At 43.8% G+C, this 26,225-nt stretch overlaps 1 protein-coding gene across 1 annotated transcript in view; it reads left to right on the top strand.

Annotated features, from left to right (window-relative positions):
• The window catches only part of LOC117397650 (protein jagged-1-like), a 66,403-nt gene that overhangs the window by 32,128 nt on the left and 8,050 nt on the right, over positions 1 to 26,225 (top strand). Inside the window, exons 3-12 of the mRNA XM_033996434.3 lie at positions 7,468 to 7,525; positions 9,747 to 9,998; positions 10,902 to 10,962; positions 14,178 to 14,308; positions 17,558 to 17,677; positions 18,419 to 18,532; positions 22,943 to 23,056; positions 23,643 to 23,756; positions 24,406 to 24,452; positions 25,567 to 25,740. Coding sequence (XP_033852325.3) covers positions 7,468 to 7,525; positions 9,747 to 9,998; positions 10,902 to 10,962; positions 14,178 to 14,308; positions 17,558 to 17,677; positions 18,419 to 18,532; positions 22,943 to 23,056; positions 23,643 to 23,756; positions 24,406 to 24,452; positions 25,567 to 25,740 — 1,185 coding nt within the window. The remainder of the gene's footprint in view (positions 1 to 7,467; positions 7,526 to 9,746; positions 9,999 to 10,901; positions 10,963 to 14,177; positions 14,309 to 17,557; positions 17,678 to 18,418; positions 18,533 to 22,942; positions 23,057 to 23,642; positions 23,757 to 24,405; positions 24,453 to 25,566; positions 25,741 to 26,225) is intronic.

The raw sequence follows: 26,225 nt of genomic DNA, 5'->3' as shown, positions 1-26,225 counted from the left end.
ACCTTGGTAAGTACTCCTTTAAGAGGGACCAGTGATGATGCAAGGTAAAAAAAAAATAGATTCAAAGGCACTTCAAGCTAGTCCAATAAAGTGTTAAAAGCAGAGCAAAACTAGCAAATTAAAGATAATAAACCCAGCCCTAGATTAATCTGGTTTGTCTATGTGACTGAGAAACAGGATCCCATAGCTCGTAGCGCCAATGTTACTTTGTTTAGTTTTTCTACTAAATAGCTTTTAAGTGGCCGCCGCTTAATTTCCTTGGGAAAGTAGAGAAGGCATGTTAATAGCTGGACACTTGCACTGAACTCTCTGGGAGCTTCGCGTTGCATTGCTTAGGTTTCGTTGCTGTCCCAGTACCTTATGATGTTTCAGTTAAGTGTTTTTTATTTGTATTTTTTTAGTGCTCTGAATAATATTGCAAGTTGCAAAAAAAGGCCATGTTCTATATTACGTTTCTTTCGATAGAGCACACTTGAGACCTAGGTTACAAATGCAAGTACACCATTGGTAAGATACACTGCACACAATTTGCCAAGCAATGTATTAGTCACATTAGGAAATGTGATCTGTAACCGAAGATGCAGCGAGCATTGCATCTTTATGAGGTTATTCAATCTAATAACAGGAAATATTATCACAGGGATCATATTGACATTTTCAAGAAATTAATCAGGATTTCTCAACATGAGATTTGATCTCACGTTTTAGAGTGAAATGAAGAACAAACTATTCTGTATTGGTCGTACATGGATATTTAGGGTACCAGTGCTTTCATGGGACTGATAAAGAGTAAGTATATATTTTACATGTCACTTAATATTGGAGCAACAGAACCACTGAAATGCAATAAAACAGGGAAAAGTAAAAAGGATTTAAATTGACATTTTTCAGCAACCTCGTTGGAAAGGTACATTTCTGTCCCCTCTTAAACAGTGATTTTGTATCGCGGTTTCATACTTGGCAACATTTGGAAACTGTTCAGCGGGACGCTCGTCTCCGGGGTAGTGGTGGGGGGGAGTACGCATCATACACGTGGGAGGAGTCATACGCAAAAAACACTAATCATATAATAGATGTATCCCCCCCAACTCAACACGACACGATCATCATGACAGTAAAAATAGACACAGTGAAGCGTTCTTACCGTTGTATAAGTTAGTGATCAGCAGATGTGTCAGCCGCACGAAGAGCACAGCGTGTGGTTTTCACTAAACTCTACTGTGCAGAATAAATGATTTTTTTTCTATGGGTAAATATTGGGACTTTCTTCCTATGCATCGGGACGCGGGACATTTGCGAGGAAATCTGGACTGTCCCGACCATATAGGGACTGTTGGCATGTATTTCAAATCAAGCCTTCTAGTTTACAGTTGTCACAGTTGCAGAGGGGTGATATACAAATTACACTGTATATCACCTTAGAAACGTAGTTATTAGGAGTCTTTTCAGAAGCAGACCCAGCATTTGAAAAATCTCTTTCGTACTTTGTTAATAATGAGCTTTTGGCATATACAGCAGCAGACCATGATACAAAAACGCATTTAAACTAAAATCGATTTAGATGGTGTAAATATTCAAAACTAGAATCAAACCAATGTTGTGTCCTAAGTAGTTGTAGCTAACAAAATAACACCAGGAATCTCACCTGATGGGTGCTTTCATTAGCTAGATCTCAGAGGTGCAGCTTTGAGGAAACCCGTCATAGCAAACATCAATTTAAAGAAAATTCTCAAGTATTCTCAGTATATCTGTTTCACCTGCACTTCCTGTCACTGCGTGAAAGCATGTCAGTCAATAGGGGAAGCAGCTGGTTGGTTAATGACAGGAAAAGAGCCATTGTAGGGGTGGGGACAATGTAACCCTTCCAGTGAAATCTCCAAGGAAGTGCAACACTAACTGAAGGCAGGGCTTGCAAACAGAGATTTCTTTAAGTGCAGTTCCAGAAATACTTCCTTTCGAAACTGGACGTTGTGAATGGACGTGTAAAGATGTATGGCATCATTTTGTTTGCTGCAGTCACTTTAATGAAAGGGTTGATGGATACCTCCTGCTAATCTACCGTTCAGTAAGAGAGAGGTGCCGGTGAAGTGTGATTGGTTACACAGCTGAGGAAAAGCCAAGATGTTTGTTCTGCAGCACTGGGGACATTCCTACCTCACGGAGAGAGTTAAGAAAGACTTCCTGTCTTCCCAGCGTTGTTTTTACAGACCTCCGTCTGTCCTGGAAGGGATTTCCTTCAGTATAGCGCTGGCTGAAGCTGTCTGCCTGAGTTTAATGGCTCAGCCTATCCTTCTGTCCTGGATAGAGAGATATTCTAAATACAACAAACTTTTAAAAATAAGTGTAAGTAGCTTCAAATCTGTTTTAAAAGCTTTGAAAATAGTGTGACCTTTCACATCGGCCAGCCCCACCTCGTCTCTCTGTCTATATTTATGAGTAAGGCTGTTCAGTCCTAGCTCTTAGAATTCTCCTGACAAGCTTAAAGTAGATTTATATAAAAACAGAACCCAGAACCACTTATAATGTCTGGGACTTAGCATTCTCCAGACAAGCTCCGAGCAGCTCTGAGTAGGTAAAGTGATAATAATGCGATACTGGAGCAACAGAACCCCAAACACAACATACTAGTAAGGGTAATGTAAACTTGAAATGACATGGATAGCTATTTATGTATAGATATGTAAATGGCAGATATTCCAGTAGCATCCTGAAGTGTCTTCAGTTTGTGTGGGTGTGTTAAGTGGAGGTGTTGAGTTTGTGTGGGTGTGTTCAGTTCGTGCGGAGATACTCTTGAGAGTTCTGGCTGTGCCTGCAGGTTGTTTAAGAGGGCCAATCAATAGCCTGCGCTTGCAATTCTAAATATACAGCAACTTGTTCCATCAAGTCCATTTTCATCATCATAATGTATGTTGTATAAATAAAGATCCCGGGACTCTCTTCCAAAGAAACCTGGATCCGTGGCTGATATCCGATCCAGGTCTATAAAACTGCGGTTTGGCAGGATCGCGCTCCCCTGGCTAACGCTCCAAGTCAGATTCCTGTTAAACCTCTCCTGTCTGTTCTATGCCACATTGTCTCCAGCCTGCGCACTTCTACATTTTACAAATAAACGAAGAACAACTCGCGTGGAAGAGGTGCCGATTGCTTACCAAGATTCATCATAAATTGAGTTTGTGCTTCTCAAGATGTGCACTGCCTGGCCCTGGCCACTTTATTAGGGTCTGTTGCCCCAACTGGATTGGAGATTGCAGATTAGCTTGATCATGTGATCCCTGAAGCATCCCAAAGCCATGGGAGCAGCACAATTGCAAACAGTCTACCTGCAATGGAGAAAGATCTCATTGGAAAGAGGTGTGATAGCAGGTTCCACAGCAGCAAGGACAGCCCTGTTGGTTAGGAGGCTGGAGAGGAAGCAACTTCTCAATCACTGCTTTCCAGGTTTCATTTCTTATACAAAGCGTAGCTCCTTATACTCACTTTTTGGCCCAAGAGATAACTGCTGTAGGTCTGATATAGATTGTGCATGTCGTTTCTTCCTGTTTCATTGCCTACGCATTCCTAATGAAGTGGCCGCTCTCTGTTCCCACTGTAATCTGTGGAGTGGCATCTAATCAGCACTAAGTGAGCGTAGCTAATATATCTCTGTTAGGGCAGACTTAGCATGGCAAATAACCATCGCAGCTGCTATCAGATTGAGACAGCTGCGCTGGGACATTGCCTTCCCTGGAGGTCCTTAAAGCACAGCCGAGCTCCAAAACAAACCAATCTGACCCGTCCCCTCATAGCCTCCACTAACAGCCAGGAGGGCATTTCATCACAGCATCTGTTTGTTTAGCATTCCAAGCACATGTTTTATTACTAAACACACACACACACATTTTAGTTTTTTTAGTCTTATTCTTTTCCGTTCATTCTTTCTAATAAATCTTTCAGAGTGGCACTTTACACAGAACCACTGCTAGGGGTTCCTAGCCCTAATATCCAATTTAAAGAGGCCACAGTTACACCATTTAACCACTCTGTGGCACTGTGCTAAATTAAGATCATCCCTGAGGTAAAACCACAACAAGTGTATTTCAGCTGGTGCCTTCATCAGTGTGATAGTGAGAGAGGCTGCAAGTCTCTGAGTGTTGGCTGGATCTTGCAATAATGTTTTTTTTTTTCATAGGAATCGTTACATTGTCTATACTTACTATAATATTTAAAACTGGTGATATTGTAATTAGGGGTGACTGTCTGATGGCCCAGTGATAATCTGGGCTCCAAAGCAGAATGCAGGGCTGGCATGAAATCACTACAGGTATGCATATCCAGCCCATGTAGAAGTGAAGTTTAGTAAGAAACTTGCTATGGAGAACACAAGGGTGCATTAAAACCAAACCATTGAAGCCAGTGGGTTCATTTACTCTGCGTGTCAACATCAATGAGTGATGCTTTCAAGAGAGCCCCTATGGACATTTTCATTGACTGCATCAAGTTTCCCATAGAAGTATAGCAAAGTGTAATAAAGCACAGTGGAATCATGGTACAGCAGAGGCAAGCACTGTAAATCCCAGACAGGTATGGTAAAGCATATTTTAAAAAATGGGAAACTGTAGTAAATGCTAGGGAAAGCATGGGGGAAGCTGCAAAATGACAGCGGTAAACATCTGTAAGGGGCTCCATCGCTTGTTCTCCAACAGAACCTTATTCAGCTAGATGCATCATGTGTGGATCTCATCCAAGCCAAGGCTTCGTGCCAGCCCTCCCTGAATTTTGAATGCAAGTGGTAGGTTAATTTAATAAACTTGTTTCCAGTGTATTGGTGGGTGTCTCGTTCCTGAACTGTGAGAGAGCTGGATTCTGTTGAAGTGTCTCTCGTGCTGATTGACAATGTGGTGGCAGGTATTCGATCCCTGCAGTGCATTGAGCTCTGTGTTGAGAATGGTAGGCTGGTAGGGTTGAGGTGCTCTCTCTCTCTCTCTCTCTCTCTCTCTCTCTCTCTCTCTCTCTCTCTCTCTCTCCCATTCTTTCCCCTGCTTATGCATTTACCATGTTTTTTCTTGCCTGTGATTTTACTGTGCGTAACTTTCATAAGGGTCTCTCCTCTCTCACCCCTCTTTCTCCCTCCTCTCCCTCCCTCTGTCCCTTCTCTTTTTCTCCTCTCCCATCTCTCTCTCCCTCCCTAACTCCTCTCTTTCTCCTCTTTCTTTATTTCTTTCTTTCTTTCTCTCTCTCTCTCAAATTCAAATTCAAATTTAAAAAATACCTCCCTCCCTCCCTCTCTGTTCTCTCCTCACCCTCTTTTTCTCGCTCTCCTCTCAGACCTGTGTGGGGAGTCTGTCTCGGCACCTCCCTGTAACCAATGCCACTGTCCCTCCCTTCACAAAAAATAAAAAAAACAAATTAAAAGAAAAGGACCAATTGAAGCAATCGCACACAGGTATACAGTTAGGCAGGGTTATGGCACACCGCAGCTTTAAAAACACACAGTCGATCTGTGAACCACACAAAGGCTCCTTTCTGACCTGCGTGTTCAGACACGCCCAGAGCTGCTCCCCTGTGAACCTGACTCTGCAGGTACCCCCGAGCCACACTGGAAATTTCCCAGCCGCTGCTAAAGCCAGGCACATTTAGCCCACCTAAGCCCTGAGTCTCAGGGCAGCCTGGAAATAGAAATAATGGAGGCTTGGGACTCGGCCAGCTGTGATGTCATCCAAGCAGAGCCCACTTGCCTTCTCTGTGGATAGGGTAAGCACAGCCATACACTAATGAACTTGGATGCTGCAGACCAGTATATTGGGTGAAAATAGATGGGGATGTGCAGTATGGGTTACGTGTTGATGCGTGCTTTTCTTATGATGGATATTAAGTTACATTTCTGCTTTTTACTGGACAAGTCCCCTTATGATGGTGCAATCATTCTCGGTGGTTCTTACTGCAATCTCTCAAATGCTCAATTGCCTGTTACATAGACAAAGTGAGTTTATAGTATTATTATTAGGGGTCCAAGCAACGAAGTTGCTGGATCCCTATTGTAATTATTATTATTATTATTATTATTATTATTATTATTCGGCCAAAATTTTCAAATGTCTGTAAAATCAACACCGTTGCATGAAGTCACAAAACTTGGTAGTGTGGTAGAGGCCTATGGGAAGTTGTGTCAGAGTGAAAACGACGGTCATAGGTCACATGGTTTAGTGGCCATATTGGATTTTTGGTGAATTTTGGCCAATTTAAAAATATCTTCTTCTCCGAAACCGGTTATGGTAGAGATGTGAAACTTGGGGCAGACCACCCTTAGGCGCTATATTTATGTTCAACAGAAATTGATTGGTCACATGGTTTGGCGGCGATATTGGATTTGTCAAAAATATTGAAACGTCTTTTTCTCTGAAACCGTTATGCCGATTTTAAGCGAAAATTTGCATACATAGCCTTGGCAAAGTTCTTGAGAAGGCATAACAAGACGGCCAGTAGAGGATGAGCGGAGAGGGAATATAAGGAGACACGAGGGATAGGAAGGGACAGTGAGTAGAGCTATAGGCAAGAGCAAGGATGCGAATAGAGATAGGTCGCCAGTGGACAGTGCGAAGCAGAGGGGTAGTGGGGTTGGGAAGTTACAATAATATTAGTGAGCACCAGCGCCATCTAGTGCACAGCTGTGTATTGCCAGCAACATAAATGTAATCCAAAGTAGTGGATCACTAGAGGGCACTATCTCTTACGTCACATCGGGTGATCTAGCCCATGTTTCATACGTCTATAGCAGAGAACTAGACTGAAGAGCAGCTCCTGAATTCAAGTGAAAGCTCCTTCAGACAGACTTATGAAAAAGCACACTCACAATGATGACCAGAATCGTATTCCTTAATCTTTATCATTGCGTTACTGTATCGTGTTTAAAACAGTAAAACCCACAGCTGTGATTTCATGCCATCCAATCCCATAAGCATCCAGCACTGTCCCATACAATTACCCCCCTGCTGGTGGTGTCGCACTTCACACATTGTTCCATATATCTTGAACTGCATATCTAATTGTCATGACACTTGGTATTAACATTATTTAGCAGAAGTAATTGAGAGAATCATATTATGAGGATATAGGGGTGGGAGGGTCTGTCTGTCGCACCTACAGTTTTGCATATATATTGAATCGCTAATCAAATTGTGATTAAACATTTTGTTGCTAATTTATGTTCTATACTGTTCTGTACATGCTGTTGATAACACTTTGTATCCCATTGCTTTGCCACGACTGTTCCAAATGATGCAATGCCCGTATAAATTTATTTCTGAATAGATCAAGGCACTCTATCTAACATCACTTGCAAAGACAGTATTTAAAAGCTGTGATTGAGTAAGAGAAACAGATCACCAAAAAGTGGAAAGACGTTGTGCCTTTATAAATCTGACCCAGTGCTTACAGGAGGGGAAGAGTGTGTATTCTGTTATAATTTATTTTTCTTTTTTTATCCCCTAGAGATCGTACTCCCTGATCCTGGAAGCTCTGGACTATGATAACAGCACCTCCGGGCCAGGTAGTGACCATAGTACAGCATAGAGACTGTGTAGAGTATAGCATGGAGACTGTGCAGAGTATAGCATGGGCACTGTGCTGTATAGTATAGTACAGCATTACTCGTTTCGTGTTAATCTAGCCACCACCTATCTATGCCATATCTACAAGATTGAGTGATTGCTTCCTGTTGGAATGGTTCTCATGCCAGTACTGGAGACAGCTGATTGATTCTCTCTCTCCAAAGGCCCTGCTCAGCATTGTGTCTCTAATCTACATGCGGTGGGAAAGAGACGCAGGTTCATTGCTTGTCCACTTATAAAAACTGCTGAAAATAAACAAAAAGGGAAATAGAACAGTGGGAGCTGGGTGCAGCACAGGGGAGCTGGGTGCAGCACAGGGGAGCTGGGTGCAGCACAGGGGAGCAGGGTGCAGCACAGGGGAGCGGGGTGCAGCACAGGGGAGCAGGGTGCAGCACAGGGGAGCGGGGTGCAGCACAGGGGAGCGGGGTACAGCACAGGGGAGCAGGGTGCAGCACAGGGGAGCGGGGTACAGGACAGGGGAGCAGGGGAGCAGGGTGCAGCACAGGGGAGCGGGGTGCAGGACAGAGGGGCAGGGTACAGCACAGGGGAGCAGGGTACAGCACAGGGGAGCAGGGTACAGCACAGGGGAGCGGGGTACAGCACAGGGGAGGAGGGTGCAGCACAGGGGGAGCAGGATCAAGCTAGTTGCAAACCCACAGTAAACTTGAGATATTGCTTTTCTGTTTGTGTGGAATATGTGCCAAGGAGAGCATTTTCTCTCCCTATGGAATTGAAGTTTCCCAATCGCTGTGCAGCCTGGGAAGGGCTCCAGAGGGAGGCGTGTTTCCCACTCCGCTCTCTCCAAGATAATGACGTGACTGGGGAGTTGTGGAAATGCAGAGGCTTCCAGACTCTAACCACACGCTTCACTTCAGCAAGAGACGTAATGCAAAACAGCTTGACGAGACAAGCCGCTGTGCTGCCTGTATAGAGGGGGTCCCTTACTGTCTGTCTGTCTGTCTGTCTTTATAATTCAAAGAGGTAAACTATGTGATCTTCAGCCCTGCATAGCACTGGTTTGATTGCTGGGAGGAGGAGGGGGGTTGATCAGTGAACAGTGCTCCCAGCAGTCAGTGCTAAACCCGGATTAGGAGATTTCATCGGGCTTCTCTGACATCAGAGTTTATGAATGGAGCGAGGACACAGGACGGATTAAACAGGCTTCTTTCCTCTCTTTCCCATGCATGCACTCTCACTCTCTCACTCACTCTTCTTTCTCTGCCCTTCTCTCTCATCTCTCTTTACAAATCAAGTTCCAAACCCATGTCTATATTGGCAGTCCATCAAATGTTCAGAAATATGTATTATTCCCAGTAGGAAACTTGGCATTAGATTTTATATATATATAAAAAACAAATGGGTTGTTGGGAGATATGCAAATAAAGCATTACAAGAGCCAATCACATGATTTAATTGCATATCTCCCTACAACCCATTTGTTTTTTAATTTATTGCTTTCTCTCACCTTAACTCGAAAGCTACTTGTTTTTACTTACTCTCCTGAGCCTTTCTGAAGTCAAAATACAGTTGCGCTGTACTGATGAGCCCCAAAAAGGTCGAAAGATGTATGCAACTACTGTATTTTGACTTTTAAAACGCTGTGAATGTAGAAGCTGTTGGGCCTTTCACCCGATTTGATTGGCTCTTGTAATGCTTTATTTGCCTATCTCTCTCTCCCCCCCCCCCCACCCCCCCACCCCTCTGTGTCACACAGCAGCTAATTCCTTGTCAGACAGCATTAGGAGTGATCCTGTCAGATTGTCAGAGAATCTCAGAAAGCTCGTGCAGTATAGGGCCAATTTAGAAAATGAATTATGGGAACCAGTGGACAGATTCACCAAGCTTTTTAAAAGGCAGTAGAACCTGTGTGGTCCAGTGGTTAAAGAAAAGGGCTTGTAACCAGCTCACTGTGTGACCCTGAGCAAGTCACTTAACCTCCTTGTGCTCCGTCTTTCGGGTGAGACGTAATTGTAAGTGACTCTGCAGCTGATGCATAGTTCACACACCCTAGTAAATCGCCTTGGATAAAGGCGTCTGCTAAATAAACAAATAATAATAATAATAATATTTCCACTTTTTGTGTGTTACTGACTGGCTTGTCTGTCTGTCTGACGTGTCTATATGTCTGTCTGACGTGTATGTATGTCTGTCTGTCTCCAGCTCTGGAGCAGCTGATCGAGCGGGTGACTCACTCGGGGATGCTGAACCCCGGCGAGTGGCAGCCCCTGCGTCACCACGGCCGAGTCGCCAGCGTGGAATACAAGGTGCGCGTCCACTGCGCCGAGAACTACTTCGGGCCGTTCTGCAACAAGTTCTGCCGGGCTCGCGATGACTTCTTCGGGCACCATGTCTGCGACGCCGGGGGCAACAGGGTCTGCAGCGAGGGCTGGATGGGAGCGGAGTGCCGGCAAGGTGGGGGACAGGGAGAGAGAGGCAGTGAAAACCTTGCCAGGGATCATTGCATTGAACCTGGCTTTCTTATATGGAAGTTAGAAGTCTCCATTGAAAGTCTGCACAGTAACTGTACACCTTTCCATATAAATGTTGTAGCCCTATATACAATTTTCTGTGGTAGGGTTTCATGGTTGTTTATCCATAAGTTCATGTTTGAACTAACGAACCTCAAAGAGTTTTTTTTAATTTATTTTTTTTAATAGATTTGTTGTACATCCCCTTTCTGTTTTATGGTGTTTGCAGTTATTCGGAGTGGTTCTGGGTTCTGTTGCTCCAATATCAAGTTATTATCATTTTCTCTAAATCTGCCTTTACCTGGCTTGGAGCTGCTTTGAGAGTGTCTGGAGAATCCTAAGTGCCGGGACTCATTCCATTCAAATCATGTGACAGTGTGACTTTTCAACTCTGCCAGCCCCGCCTACTCTACAGATATGTGTCAGCAGAGAGGAAGAGTTGAAAGGTGATATTGTCACATGATTTAAATAGAATGAGGAAGGTTGTTCAGTCCCGGCAATCAGGATTCTCCAGAGAGGCTAGGTGAAGGAAGATTTAGAGAAAACTGATAACAACTCCGTATTGGAGCCACTGAACACCAAAAGGAAATGAATATAATAAATGAAAATGACAATTGAAATTGTTACTCATTAAGATTAGCTTGATAGATGTGCTCTGTATAAAAGCAGAGCAAAGTGTATTGTCTGATAGAAGAGGATTAGCTTCCCTGTTCCTATCTGCTTAAGGGCTGTATGGAGGCATCTGTCTTGGTGATCTTTCTTTCTGCTGTTCGCATTGCTCTTGTTGTGTATTCACAGCTCTATCAGGGTCTGCATGTTACATACTTGTTATTTTTCTTCCCTGCAGCTATTTGCAAGCAAGGCTGTCACCCGGTGCATGGGTACTGCAAGCAGCCTGGAGAGTGCAGGTAAGGAGACGCACAGCCTCACCTTCCACTCTGCTAGCCACGAGCCTCACCCGCACTGCATCCACTGCAGAGGCACTACCCTCACCCACACTGCATCCACTGCAAAGCAACGACCCTCATCCACACTGCATCCACTGCAGAGCCACAACCCTCATCCACGCTGCATCCACTGCAGAGGCACAACCCTCACCCACACTGCATCCACTGCAAAGCAACGACCCTCACCCGCACTGCATCCACTGCAGAGCCACGACCCTCACCCGCACTGCATCCACTGCAGAGCCACGACCCTCACCCACACTGCATCCACTGCAGAGGCACAACCCTCACCCACACTGCATCCACTGCAGAGCCACGACCCTCACCCACACTGCATCCACTGCAGAGCCACGACCCTCATCCACACTGCATCCACTGCAGAGCCACGACCCTCACCCACTCTGCATCCACTGCAGAGCCACGACCCTCACCCACACTGCATCCACTGCAGAGCCACGACCCTCACCCACACTGGCTTAAAAGCGGTTTGAAATCGGACTCATTCATTTCCATCAGCAGCAGATCAAATCCATTATAATTGGACTCTTGTCTGTCTGTCTGTCTGTCAGCCCCAGAACTCGATCTCTCCACATTGATGGTGGAAGTGACCTAATGAGCCTCCAATGAGAAGGATGTGAGAGGCGGGTTTCTCAGACTGCAGAAAACAATATGTAGGCAGAATATGAAGGCTGTGAATATATTGTACTGTGAGGAAAATATTGAAGGCTGGTGAATTAAACACAGCAGTGATACAAAAACATGATATGTACAGGTGATCTTTGACTCTTGTCTGGTTGCAGATTGGATTGTAGATTGTAGACTGCAGATGGAACCAGCGGCAGTCCCAGTTTGATACTGGGATCGAGATGAGATTGAGTTCTACAGACTGGTTTCATGATGGAAATGTTTTATTACTTGGGAGGGGGAGAGGGGGGAGAGTTAGGAAGGGGATGATGGTGAGTGGGAGAAGGGAGAGAGTTCACAACTGCCACAAAGAAAAAAGAGAAAAGCCCTCTCTTCCCCCCTTGAGAGCTGGGCTGCCATTTCCTCTCGGCGGGTTTGTTATGACAGGAGAGTGAAAGTTTTTCCAAATGGCAGCACTCCACAGTGAAGCGATTTCCGAATGATCTGACTGTTGGATCACACAGAGGAAGGGGAATGGCTAGCACTATGAAACGGAGGGAGGGAGGGGGGGGGCTGACATTGAACAGGTGCCACTGAAGAGGGCAAACAATGACACAGTGCCTCTCATTCCTTGCACCATACTCCTCACACCACAACCTTACATGACAGAATTATGTTTCCCACCAGCCTGTTCTTTTCTTTTTTTTTTCTTTTTTTTATGGATTTTTAATTCAAAATGTCTGGGTTTTACAAAAGATAAATTAATTTTTATTGATTTAAAAAAAAAAATTAAGAAAAACTAAAACAAATTAAACCAAAATTCAGCTAGAAGTCTGTGTGACAGGCAGTGTTTTGTGATGCCCTGCCACTACAGATTCTGTCATCCCCTGTTTTTAGAGTTTTAGAGTTAAAAGCTCTAAAACCACAAATGCAGAATTTCTTTTAGTATTTCTATGTTCAACACTATGGAGTTTTTAATAGTTAAGGATGATTTTTTTAAACGTAACCTTTTATTAGCACTAGCAACATTATGTCTGCCCCCTTTTATTATTTATTTCTTAGCAGACGCCCTTATCCAGGGCGACTTACAATTGTTACAAGATATCACATTATTTTTACATACAGTTACCCATTTATACAGTTGGGTTTTTACTGGAGCAATCTAGGTAAAGTACCTTGCTCAAGAGTACAGCAGCAGTGTCCCCCACCTGGGATTGAACCCATGACCCTCCGGTCAAGAGTCCAGAGCCCTAACCACTACTCCACACTGCTGCCCTTTTAAAGGAGTGCTAACCAAGCTATATATATATAATACAGTATTACCTCTTATAAGGAATAGAACACAGCTCTACCTCTGTTTCTGCTGTTGAAAATCTTTTTTGCTTATGTTTTATACAATAGAATACAATTCCGTTCACATCCCAAGGGTCCCAAAGCGCTTCACAAAAATAAAAAGCAATTAAACCATTAAATGGAAAACAGTCTAATGCAAATTTTTATAAATAGGTCTTAACTGTAAAATTAAAAAGACTAAGATAAAAAGCTAGTTTGTAAAAATAGAACATTTAAATTAAAATACAAAAATGTCAAAGTTGGAATTAAAAACAATTAAATATACAGTGAGTTTAATTGTAAAATTAGAAAAATTAAGATAAAAAACCAGTTTGTAAAAATAAAACAATTAAAAACAGTTTTTAATCTAGACTTTGTATTTTATACTTAGTATATGCAAAAAAAAGGCTATGAATGAAGTTGCTGCTTCCTGGATCACTTTACATGGTGTTGTTTAAACTCCAACGATGCAACAAGCCTTTGCGAAGACCCAGCTAGAAGCATCTTGCAACAGTCTTTACTAGAGAACATATTGCTGTGAACCATCTCAAACACTTCAAGGTTAAAAATGAAAAGCAGAAAAATCAGAAACCAAATTTAATTTAGTACACCTGGTTAATTCTACCTTAACTGTGTGGATCGGTCTGTTTCTGAAGTGATTCAGGAGTGCCCTTGTCTCCCCCTTGGACAATGCAAACCCCTCTAAGCATCCTGTCTGCCCAGGGTGTGCTCACATCCTCTCTCCTGTCCTCCTGCTTCAAAACCCCAGTGATTGATGGGAGCTGCAACCGCCCTGCCCCTGCCAGACCGGGGCCCGATCGCTATTAACCCTGCCGGTGTTGTCTTGTAGTGGAACAGGTTGCTATGGAAACACAGCCTTGGCATGGGTGCAGGGAAGTGAGGTCACAGGTTTCCCCAGCCACGTTTCCATGGGAGACGGCTTTGTGACGCTCGGCACCTACAGGACAGGAAGGCAGCGGCCATTTATCAACACAATAATCTTATTTATAATCATAACTGTTATCATTTATACAGTGTTCAAGAACAGGCCTCCAGAGGTGAAAGGCAGGAGAGGCTAGTGGACTGGGTCTGGCACCTCGCTCCCCAGACTGGTACCCGATCTGTGCCGCCTGGCCCTCCCCTCCTCTAGGTGTCACTGCAGTGCCATGTTTCCTCTCCCGTGTACATGCTGATCTGCTTGTGTTCCTCCCCTCCTGTAGGTGTCACTATGGCTGGCAGGGCCCGAACTGTGAGGAGTGTGTCACATTCCCGGGCTGTGTGCATGGCTCCTGCACCGAGCCCTGGAAATGCGTGTGCGACACCAACTGGGGAGGCCTGCTCTGCAACAAGGGTAACTACCAGCACCACCCAACATCAATAACACAACACCAACTACAACTAACCCTGCCTGCCTGTCTGTCTGCCTGGCTCCCTGCCTGTCTCTCTGTTTGTCTGTCTGTCTATCTCCCTGCCTGTCTGTCTCCCTGTCTGTCTGTGATATGGGGGCACTGTTGACAGACAGATAATCCCACCCTTGCCCCCGTGGTTTCATTGGTCATATGTGACTCATCATTACAGTCACAATTCCTCAACCAGAGATACAGCCCCAAAACATCGAACCTTGTTTTTGTCGGTGATAATGAACACATATTCATAGATTTGAATTGCTTTTTTCTTTTTCTGTTTCCCTTGTGCAGCGCTGCAGTCGTTCTGAGTGGTCCTGGCTTCGGCTGGTTTTGAGTTGCTTTCAGCTTGTCTGGAGAATCCTTACTGCCAGGGCTGAACATCCTTCCTCATTCCATTCAAATCATGTGACAATGTGATCGCTCAACTCTGCCAGCCCTGGCATGAGGATGGCTTTTCGGTCTGAGCATTTAGGATTCTCCAGACAAGCTCAAAGTCAGGCAGAGAAAAACAACAAGAACTCAATTCTGGAGCAACAGAACCCATCAGAATGATTCCGCACACTATTAAAATAGGAAGGGGAATTACAATGCCAGTTGAAGCTAGCTACACTTTAACTAAGAAAAGTGATTTGAATGTCTTGGCTTTCTGCTTGTTGTTTTATTCCTTAACTTGATATTTGATGATGTTAAAGAAAACAAGACGCACACAACAGTTCGAGGACGTTACTGTTCCTGGTGTCGACTCACTTTAACTGTGCAGCAGCGGTCTTGCTGCAATCAGACCATGTCAGCTCCAGTAAGTGATTAGGTACCAGGATGCACCTGTGTAGCTCTGTTGGTCTGTAGTGTTGTGCTGTGTGGTCTGCATAGCTATTGAACACTCCGTAGTGCTACAGTTAGCAATCCTAAAAGAACACTCATAAATACAACCACAAACGCTTGATCTCAAATTTGTCAAGTCGGGTCTTGAAGGATCCAAGTGATTCTGCCTCAACAACAAGACTGGGTAGCCCGTTCCAAACCCTCACCACCCTCAGAAGTGTCTTCTTCCCTTTGTCCTAATCTCCACTAAATCACACAGCCATGTCCTCTGGCCAATATAGCCAGATTGACGGTTTCCTTTTTCTTAAACAGCTGTTTTGATTTGGCACTCCCACAAAACTGAACTATAGAATTCCTTTTAATTAAAAAGGGAAAATAAATACATTCCTTAATCGCCTTTGAGATATAGACAGCAAGTTTGAACCTGCTTTAGTACAGATTTCTCAATAAATAATGATTTGAATGTAGCAGGCTGCCAATAGTAACCTGGGGCCATATTACAAAAGCATATTACAAAAGTGACGTTCTTGTCTCCTCTTCAGAGACAGAATGTCCTTACAAGTCTAGGAGAGTTGATGTTACAGAAAATACTCTCCTAACTGATTTTCCTATCTTAATTTAATATAGGAAATGGCATATTACAGAATGTTCCCAACTTGGTAATTTCTTTCCTAACATTTAGGACTTGGTGGAACCTTTCCTACCTGTCAGTTAGAAAAAGAAAATTGTTAGTTTGCAAGATCTGAACAAACCATGCAAAAAAAAAAAAAAAAAAAAAAGAAAGAAAATGTTGCACATGTATTAGTGTCGTGCTTTAGATTTTAAGTTTTGTATTGCACAAATATCTCTGAGCATTTAGGTCTTATTGTATACTGCGTATTCCATAGTGAATCAGAGTGATCCATTGGTATATTTTGTGTACCTTTAACAGTAACGTCTCGATCCAGCCCCACCTCCCTGGAGAGAAGTGTTATGTACGGGACAGCATGGAGTTGCAGTTGGATGCGCTCACGAGTTGTCAGTGATTATGATAACTATGATGATGGATATTTGAACCTTTACTGAGGAATAAGATATGAAGTATCCTGTGTTGATTCTGTTATTGTATTACACAGCGAGACGCTCCATTGAACTGTAACGAGTGACTCATATATGTAATGTAACTTGAAAAATACAAGTTTGGACTCTTTATGTACACAATTATATTAGACTTTCTTTCACACCGGAGGCATTTTTTTTTTTTTTTTATACTGGTATTTATTTATTGTTAATTAGATTTCATTGTAGATTTTTTCTGTGATCAAAACCTATTTCTCTTCCTGAGTAAAATAAGACCCTGCGTTTCTTTGCCACAACTGAATCGAGTTTAGACGCCATAACTTAAAATCGTGTATATTCTGTTGACAGTTCCCTGAAGCTGGAGCTGTAACCTGCTCTATTCAGACTCGATCAGTCGTTTACAGATAAGATTGGCGTTTAGATAGGATTTCCTAGCTAATGTTAGGATAGGATGAGACACTTAGGAAATTGTAGGCACTGCTGGCTTAGGAAATGCTTTTGTAATACCAAGTTAGGAAAAATCCTGTCCTAGCCATGAAAGATAAGATAGAAAAGAAAGTTAGGAAATTGTTCTGTAATACAGCCCCTATAAACATGGATTAGAAACTTCAGAACATTTTTAGAACAGGTTATTGAGGGAGTCAGAATCTGGGGTTCTAAATCTGTATGTATGTCTTTGTGTCACAAATACATCTGTCTATATAATTCGAGAACCGCTTAACAAATTATAATGAAACTTGTGTACAAGAATTTATATACTGTAAGAAATACTGCCCCCCACTGGCTGACACGTTGAAAGCTATCTTGTCATATAAGGGGATCTGCTTTGCTTTATCACAGTATGATAGCTCTGATTTGACCTGCTTGGACAATTACTTTGAAGTACAATTTAAACTTAATAGGGGCAGATAAGGTCTGAGGGTTTATGGTTTAAAACTAGAGTTTGAGAATCTGTTTCCTCACAGTTTAAAATAAGATTGAACCCGTTTAAACATGTTGGTAACCATTCATAGAACCCATACACTTGTTAAAGAAATGACTACAACGTGACTATGTATAGGACTACTGTGAATAATAAGGCATGTTACATCAGTAACCTTACACTGTACAGTTACTGCTGTATAAACACAAAGGCCAGCCTCTACATTTAACATGCGGGATTCTGATAACGTTTATCAGAAAGGAAACATTAGTTACAAGTTACTGAAAAATGTAATCGGATTACAGTAATCAGATTCCATGTAATGCATTGCTACCCAACAATGCTAACCCCCATAGTGACTGATGTTTTCCTCTGTGTTTGTCGCCCACAGATCTGAATTACTGCGGCACTCACCAGCCCTGTCTGAACAGGGGTACTTGTGTCAACACTGAGCCCAACGAGTACCAGTGTACCTGTGAGGAGGGCTTCCGGGGCCGGACCTGCGAGATCGGTGAGCCGCTGCGGCAGCAGCAGCAGCTCACTGTATTATTGTGATGATTCACATCATAGATTTTGGCAGTGATTGTGCAAGGTTACCATTTGAAGTTTAAAACAGGATGTTCTGGATTTGATAGCCCATAATCTCTTAGCTTTAACTGTTTTTAAAATAAGATTAACGGAGCACGAACACACACACACAAAAACTAAATTACTGGCAGTTGATGATTCTCGGCTTGAGTTTCAATTTAGTTTTTAGTTTTTTTTTTCTATTTCATTGTGGTAAGAAAACTAGACATTACATAAAGAAAACTGAAGTACATGTAGCTAACAGAATCATTTCATAAATCTTGCCCATCTGGCACTTTAGCTACATGTGCGGTTTTGAAAGAAACACATCTTTTAGCAAGCATATTTTTAAAGAGGAGACTATTTTCTATTCAAAGATACCAGGGTATTTAATAAGTAAGGGGTCTGAGTGAGGAAGAAATGGGCAATACAATCTCCACCCCTAAATAATAATTTGTTGTTGCCATATTTGTGCCTGTACAGTTTATTGCAACATGTAACTACTTATATGTGACAAACAAAGTGAATGGGAACACACCAGATAAGATTTATGAATTATTTAAAGCCTCCAACTTGAGTTGAAGCTTAGCTACAAATTAGCTACGCATCGGTTTTTGTTGAGTTTGCTGTTCAGCTGCTGTGTGTGTGTGTGTGTGTTTGAAGGCTGTGTGTGTGTGTGTTTCAGTGGAGCATGCCTGTCTGTCCAGCCCCTGTGCTAATGGAAGCACCTGCGTTGAAGACTCTTCTGGATTCCAGTGCCTGTGTCCTGCGGGCTGGAGTGGACCCACCTGCACGGAGGGTAACCTCTCCAAACTCTTAATGGGGTGGGGAGTGGGGGGGGGGCGTTATTATTTGTATTATTATTTATTTCTTAGCAGATGCCCTTACCCAGGGTGACTTACAGTTGTATACAAAAAATACATCTCAAGAATTGCCGTACAATTAAGAGCAAGATACAAAATACAATGACTTCAGTCCTAATAAGAGCAAATACAAAACCCAGTATGATTAGATATAGGGGCAGCTGAAGAGCAGATAACAGTGTTGATAGTTAAAAAAAACAAAAAAACAAAACAGAAACCAACGCTTCCAGTTTGTCATTAAACTTAATTTTCTTTTAGTATTTCAAAATTCAGCTCTATTGAGTGTTTAATAGTTATGGATGATGGGCAGCAGTGTGGAGTATTGGTTAGGGCTCTGGACTCTTGACCGGAGGATCGTGGGTTCAATCCCAGGTGGGGGACACTGCTGCTGTACCCTTGAGCAAGGTACTTTACCTAGATTGCTCCAGTAAAAACCCAACTGTATAAATGGGTAATTGTATGTAAAAATAATGTGATATCTTGTAACAATTGTAAGTTGCCCTGGGTAAGGGCGTCTGCTAAGAAATAAAATTATAATAATAATAATAAACCACAAACCAAGACTGGACCCAGCTATTGTCCCCTAGAAATACAAATCCTGTAGAAATATATTCATAGATTATTTTCGGCGGGATGCCTTTAGCAGCCGGGTTAGGAAAGGAAATGTACGGTGTTGATCGGATTAGAGACTACAGTGTAAACGTTCTGTATACAGGAGAGGTGCATCAGCATGGCTGTTCTGTATATATGCGTGACATTACTATAAAAACCTGCCTGCTGTGTACTGTACACAGGGCAATGCCCACATGATTGAACTACAGCAACAAGCTCCTAGTTTAACCTGATTAGCACTAGTCTGGGACGACCCCTTCTAAAAGTTTGCCACAGTAAAAGCGTAGCAAAGTATAATAAAGCACAGTAAGCATGGTAAAGCCCAGAGATGTGTGGTATAGCACATTAATAATACACTATGGGGAAAGCCTTGTATAACCACAGGAAAACAGCAACGCTACAGTGCAGACTTACAGTGATAAACATGTAAAAATCTATTCCATATACCTTAATGTTTGTATTCGTTCATTTAACAGAATTTATAAAATGCCATTTTATAAGAGCAATAACACATCCAGAGTGTTCAAATATGGTCCAGGCTGTTTAACTGCACCATATTTGAACACTCTGTTGTATGTTATTGCTTTCTTATAAATAACAGTATAATAAAATATGAAGGAAGCCAATGCTGGTGTCTCTCCTGTGTGTCTCTGATCATGTTGCTGTGTCTCTCCTGTGTGTCTCTGATCATGTTGCTGGTGTCTCTCCTGTGTGTCTCTGATCATGTTGCTGTGTCTCTCCTGTGTGTCTCTGATCATGTTGGTGGTGTCTCTCCTGTCTGTCTCTGATCATGTTGCTGTGTCTCTCCTGTGTGTCTCTGATCATGTTGCTGTGTCTCTCCTGTGTGTCTCTGATCATGTTGGTGGTGTCTCTCCTGTGTGTCTCTGATCATGTTGCTGTGTATCTCCTGTGTGTCTCTGATCATGTTGCTGGTGTCTCTCCTGTGTGTCTCTGATCATGTTGCTGGTGTCTGTCCTGTGTGTCTCTGATCATGTTGCTGTGTCTCTCCTGTGTGTCTCTGATCATGTTACTGTGTCTGTCCTGTGTGTCTCTGATCATGTTGCTGTGTCTCTCCTGCGTGTCTCTGATCATGTTGCTGTGTCTCTCCTGCGTGTCTCTGATCATGTTACTGTGTCTGTCCTGTGTGTCTCTGGTCATGTTGCTGGTGTCTCTCCTGTGTGTCTCTGATCATGTTGCTGGTGTCTCTCCTGTGTGTCTCTGATCCTGTTGCTGTGTCTCTCCTGTGTGTCTCTGATCATGTTACTGTGTCTGTCCTGTGTGTCTCTGATCATGTTGCTGTGTCTCTCCTGCGTGTCTCTGATCATGTTGCTGTGTCTCTCCTGCGTGTCTCTGATCATGTTACTGTGTCTGTCCTGTGTGTCTCTGGTCATGTTGCTGGTGTCTCTCCTGTGTGTCTCTGATCATGTTGCTGTGTCTCTCCTGCGTGTCTCTGTTCATGTTGCTGTGTCTCTCCTGTGTGTCTCAGATCATGTTTCTGTGTCTCTCCTGTGTGTCTCTGATCATGTTGCTGGTGTCTCTCCTGTGTGTCTCTGATCATGTTGCGGTGTCTCTCCTGCGTGTCTCTGATCATGTTTCTGTGTCTCTCCTGTGTGTCTCTGATCATGTTGCTGGTGTCTCTCCTGCGTGTCTCTGATCATGTTGCGGTGTCTCTCCTGTGTGTCTCTGATCATGTTGCTGTGTCTGTCCTGTGTGTCTCTGATCATGTTGCTGTGTCTCTCCTGCGTGTCTCTGATCATGTTTCTGTGTCTCTCCTGTGTGTCTCTGATCATGTTGCTGGTGTCTCTCCTGCGTGTCTCTGATCATGTTGCGGTGTCTCTCCTGTGTGTCTCTGATCATGTTGCTGGTGTTTCCTGTGTGTGTTGATGCTATTCATGGTGTCTCTCCTGTGTGTCTCTGATCATGTTGCTGTGTCTCTCCTGCGTGTCTCTGATCATGTTGCTAGTGTTTCTCCTGTGTGTGTTGACGCTGTTCATGGTGTCTCTCCTGTGTGTTTCAGATCATGTTGCTGTGTCTCTCCTGTGTGTCTCTGTTCATGTTGCTGTGTCTCTCCTGTGTGTCTCTGATCATGTTGCTGTGTCTCTCCTGTGTGTCTCTGATCCTGTTGCTGGTGTTTCTCCTGTGTGTGTTGATGCTGTTGCTGGTGTCTCTCCTGTGTGTCTCAGATCATGTTACTGTGTCTCTCCTGTGTGTCTCTGGTCATGTTGCTGTGTCTCTCCTGTGTGTCTCTGATCCTGTTGCTGGTGTTTCTCCTGTGTGTGTTGATGCTGTTGCTGGTGTCTCTCCTGTGTGTCTCAGATCATGTTACTGTGTCTCTCCTGTGTGTCTCTGATCATGTTTCTGTGTCTCTCCTGTGTGTCTCTGATCATGTTGCTGGTGTCTCTCCTGCGTGTCTCTGATCATGTTGCGGTGTCTCTCCTGTGTGTCTCTGATCATGTTGCTGGTGTTTCCTGTGTGTCTCTGATCCTGTTGCTGTGTCTCTCCTGCGTGTCTCTGATCATGTTGCTGTGTCTCTCCTGTGTGTCTCTGATCATGTTACTGTGTCTGTCCTGTGTGTCTCTGATCATGTTGCTGTGTCTCTCCTGCGTGTCACTGATCATGTTGCTGTGTCTCTCCTGCGTGTCTCTGATCATGTTACTGTGTCTGTCCTGTGTGTCTCTGGTCATGTTGCTGGTGTCTCTCCTGTGTGTCTCTGATCATGTTGCTGTGTCTCTCCTGCGTGTCTCTGTTCATGTTGCTGTGTCTCTCCTGTGTGTCTCAGATCATGTTTCTGTGTCTCTCCTGTGTGTCTCTGATCATGTTGCTGGTGTCTCTCCTGTGTGTCTCTGATCATGTTGCGGTGTCTCTCCTGCGTGTCTCTGATCATGTTTCGGTGTCTCTCCTGTGTGTCTCTGATCATGTTGCTGGTGTCTCTCCTGCGTGTCTCTGATCATGTTGCGGTGTCTCTCCTGTGTGTCTCTGATCATGTTGCTGTGTCTGTCCTGTGTGTCTCTGATCATGTTGCTGTGTCTCTCCTGCGTGTCTCTGATCATGTTTCTGTGTCTCTCCTGTGTGTCTCTGATCATGTTGCTGGTGTCTCTCCTGCGTGTCTCTGATCATGTTGCGGTGTCTCTCCTGTGTGTCTCTGATCATGTTGCTGGTGTTTCCTGTGTGTGTTGATGCTATTCATGGTGTCTCTCCTGTGTGTCTCTGATCATGTTGCTGTGTCTCTCCTGCGTGTCTCTGATCATGTTGCTAGTGTTTCTCCTGTGTGTGTTGACGCTGTTCATGGTGTCTCTCCTGTGTGTTTCAGATCATGTTGCTGTGTCTCTCCTGTGTGTCTCTGTTCATGTTGCTGTGTCTCTCCTGTGTGTCTCTGATCATGTTGCTGTGTCTCTCCTGTGTGTCTCTGATCCTGTTGCTGGTGTTTCTCCTGTGTGTGTTGATGCTGTTGCTGGTGTCTCTCCTGTGTGTCTCAGATCATGTTACTGTGTCTCTCCTGTGTGTCTCTGGTCATGTTGCTGTGTCTCTCCTGTGTGTCTCTGATCCTGTTGCTGGTGTTTCTCCTGTGTGTGTTGATGCTGTTGCTGGTGTCTCTCCTGTGTGTCTCAGATCATGTTACTGTGTCTCTCCTGTGTGTCTCTGATCATGTTGCTGTGTCTCTCCTGTGTGTCTCTGATCATGTTGCTGTGTCTCTCCTGTGTCACTGATCATGCTGATCTGTGTTGCCCCTGCAGACACAGACGAGTGCGTGCCCAGCCCCTGTGCCCACGGAGGGACTTGCCAGGACCTGCACAATGGATTTCAGTGCAGCTGCCCACCACAGTGGACTGGCAAGACCTGCCAGCTGGGTAACTAATGAGACAGGGCCTCAATCCCCTGTGCTGCACTGAAAAGACATGATTTACATCCATACGTATATAACACATTATTCCTTATATCTGAATCTTGACGTTAATGTTATTTAACATACGTTATTGAGAGTATTAGATTCTGTAGATCCAATAATTAAATAAATGTGAAATTTCCATTGCAGTGCTTCCTTGGAGAAAATCCCAAAATGCTTTTTTGTTCACCTTCTTCTGATAACAAATCAAAGTTGCAAATACAAAAAATAATAATATACAGGTGTCCATGATATGTTTTTAGATTTGCACCAAACGTGTTTGTACATTATTGATTTTCCTTGATCTACAATAGGAAATTAGAAATACAAAAAAACTTAAATTCAGTCACAAACATTTCAACTAGACATTGAAAAAAAGTTTATAATAAGTTTTATTATGTATTATGTTTTTAAATCTTAACCTATTGTTTTGATCACAAAATTAAAATACAATCAATTAAAAGCCAGTTGAATTGCAGGCCTGCAGAGTGTGTGACCCAGTCAGTGCTGTCCCGTACCTCCGTAACGAACCCCCTCTCCTCTGCTCCCAGACGCTGATGAGTGTGAGCTGCAGCTGTGTGTGAACGCGCTGGCCTGCAGGAATCTCATTGGAGGATATTTCTGTGACTGCGCTCCAGGGTGGAGCGGACAGAACTGTGACATGCGTGAGTAGCAAACCTGACAAGCCAAAACACTCACGCTGCTGCTTACACAGGGGTACCCTTATACTCTGGACATTTTCATTTGATCCTCCTTTCATTCACAACAGGGAGCTAGTCCAGAACTCACAGTGCAGTGAAGCAGACAAGAAGCCTTCCACAGTGGCATCATAATTAGACATGCAATTCTATTTGATCTGCACCTGGACTGGGTGTGTATACAGGATACAAGGTGCACATACTGCTTCCCCACGTCCTTATACTGCACTGTGAAGTGCGTCTTAGATATGTCAAAATGTAAGAGTGACAAAGACTGTCTGTCTGAAGCACGTATCCATTTAGAATGAACAGGACATTCCTTATCACAATTTGGTGTAGACGTGTGTGTGTCGCATATAGTGATGAGTATTTATTCAATTGTGATGGACGTACCTCAGCACAAGCTATTGAGAGCATCACAGTCTGGGGGCGTATGAAGACAGCTGTCCATCTGTCTGCATGTTAGACCTGTATTTTGTATACAGTGAATTGAATGCTTTTTTTAATGCTGGAGATGCCTGTATGTCATAAGGTCCCACATGCTGTAGGTGAAGGATCCCTTCTCGGGGTGCGGGTGCCTGGTCACTGACGTGCCTGTCTGCTTGTTTCTTTGCAGGGAACGATCCCTGCCCTGGAGAGTGCCAGCATGGGGGGCAGTGTGAGGTATGTGTGTAACAGTGAGGGGCAGTGTGGGGTATGTGTGTAACAGTGAGGGGCAGTGTGGGGTATGTGTGTAACAGTGAGGGGCAGCATGGGGTATGTGTGTAACAGTGAGGGGCAGTGAGGGGTATGTGTGCTGGGGCAGTGAGGGGTATGTGTGCTGGGGCAGTGAGGGGTATGTGTGCTGGGGCAGTGAGGGGTATGTGTAACAGTGAGGGGCAGTGAGGGGTATGTGTGCTGGGGCAGTGAGGGGTATGTGTGCTGGGGCAGTGAGGGTGCTGCTCCTCCAGGTGGTCGAGCTTGTGAAATCTTACCTGTCATGCAGATCTCAGCTTTGAAAAAGACACGATGCTATCGGATACCACTGCGGGTTGCTAGATCTCACAGTCTGCATCCCTTAGGCAGTCTGTTCATTTTACTCGCCCTTCAGAGTATTCATGGCTGTCATTTACCAACCAGCTGCTTCCTGTAATGTCTGACACGACTTGCAGTCTTCATGAAGACACTGCTGAGATGAAATACCCGTCCACTTAAAGGAGCAGCTCTCTGCAGAAATAGACTAAACCCAATTCTTTAAAACTGAAAATAATTCAAGCAGACACAGATTGCGGCTGGTACCTTCATCATACCAGTGCTGTCTTCATATCCTGACGAAGCTACCAGCCCAAAGGTTTCTATAGCTAACTTGAAGAATCTTCTTACCAAGTTTCCACCAGTTCTGCATAATTTTGCTAAGTTTGACCTTCTGAGCGTTTAATTTATAAAACTATTCTTTAGCACAAGTTATGTCAGTTTTTTTCATTTAGATTTATGACTTGTAATACAGTTAAGTGTTCGGTGGCTGCTCTAATCAAGTTAAGAGTATACTTTCTCTTGCACTCTTTGTATGACGCGTCCAACACTCTTCACTCATGGGCCTGACACAGTAAAGAGAGCCTGAGAAATACACACTCAGTGGCCACCGACCACACAAACATGCAGGACAGGCCTTGGTGGATATAAGGAATGTGCCTGTTCATAAATCACACCCTTACTCTGTTACTCCTGGTCTGGACTGGGGGTGTATGTATCTGACTGAGATCCTTGCACTGTGTGACGGTTCCTGTGTGTTTGTCAGGACTCGCCGCATGGCTACAGATGTCACTGCCTGCCGAGATACACAGGGCTGTACTGCCAGACCAGGCTGGGTGAATGTGCTAGCGCCCCCTGCCTGAACGGAGGTCTCTGTACAGACCTGGAGGTTGGATTCCTGTGCCACTGTGCAATGGGTTTCACTGGCAAACACTGCGAGGTTAGTAGCATACTCCCAGTACAGATCCCATACATACCGTGTATAGATACAGCAGCCGGCCACAACACTATAGATTTGTGGAAAGTATTTTGTTTCCTGTCCTCATTCACTTCCTTCCTGTGTTACAGGTATTAGGAGCCCCATCTCCTGACCACACATAGGTTCCTATGGGCCTCTGTTGTAACAAACACAGGAAGGAAGTAAAGATACAAGAGCATACTGTAATATAGGAGCAAAAAAACAGCTTTTCCTCCAGATTTGTTTCTGCTTGTTAGCATTGATCGATAAGTGCATGTGTTTATATTCGCACATAAGTGCATGGAGAAATGAGTTCATGCCATTGTAACTATAGTGCAAAAGCAAAAGTATGTTCGGTTCTTACATGTATAGAATGGATTTAGTCCAGTAGAGTCAAGTAGGCTGAAGGAGGCACTACCTGGAACAGTTTCCTGTTTCCATCAATGTGTAGGGAGGCATTGACATTG

Source organism: Acipenser ruthenus, chromosome 30 (genome assembly GCF_902713425.1).
Source record: "Acipenser ruthenus chromosome 30, fAciRut3.2 maternal haplotype, whole genome shotgun sequence".
NCBI lineage: Eukaryota > Metazoa > Chordata > Actinopteri > Acipenseriformes > Acipenseridae > Acipenser > Acipenser ruthenus.
This window is presented reverse-complemented; position numbering and strand designations above follow the sequence as displayed.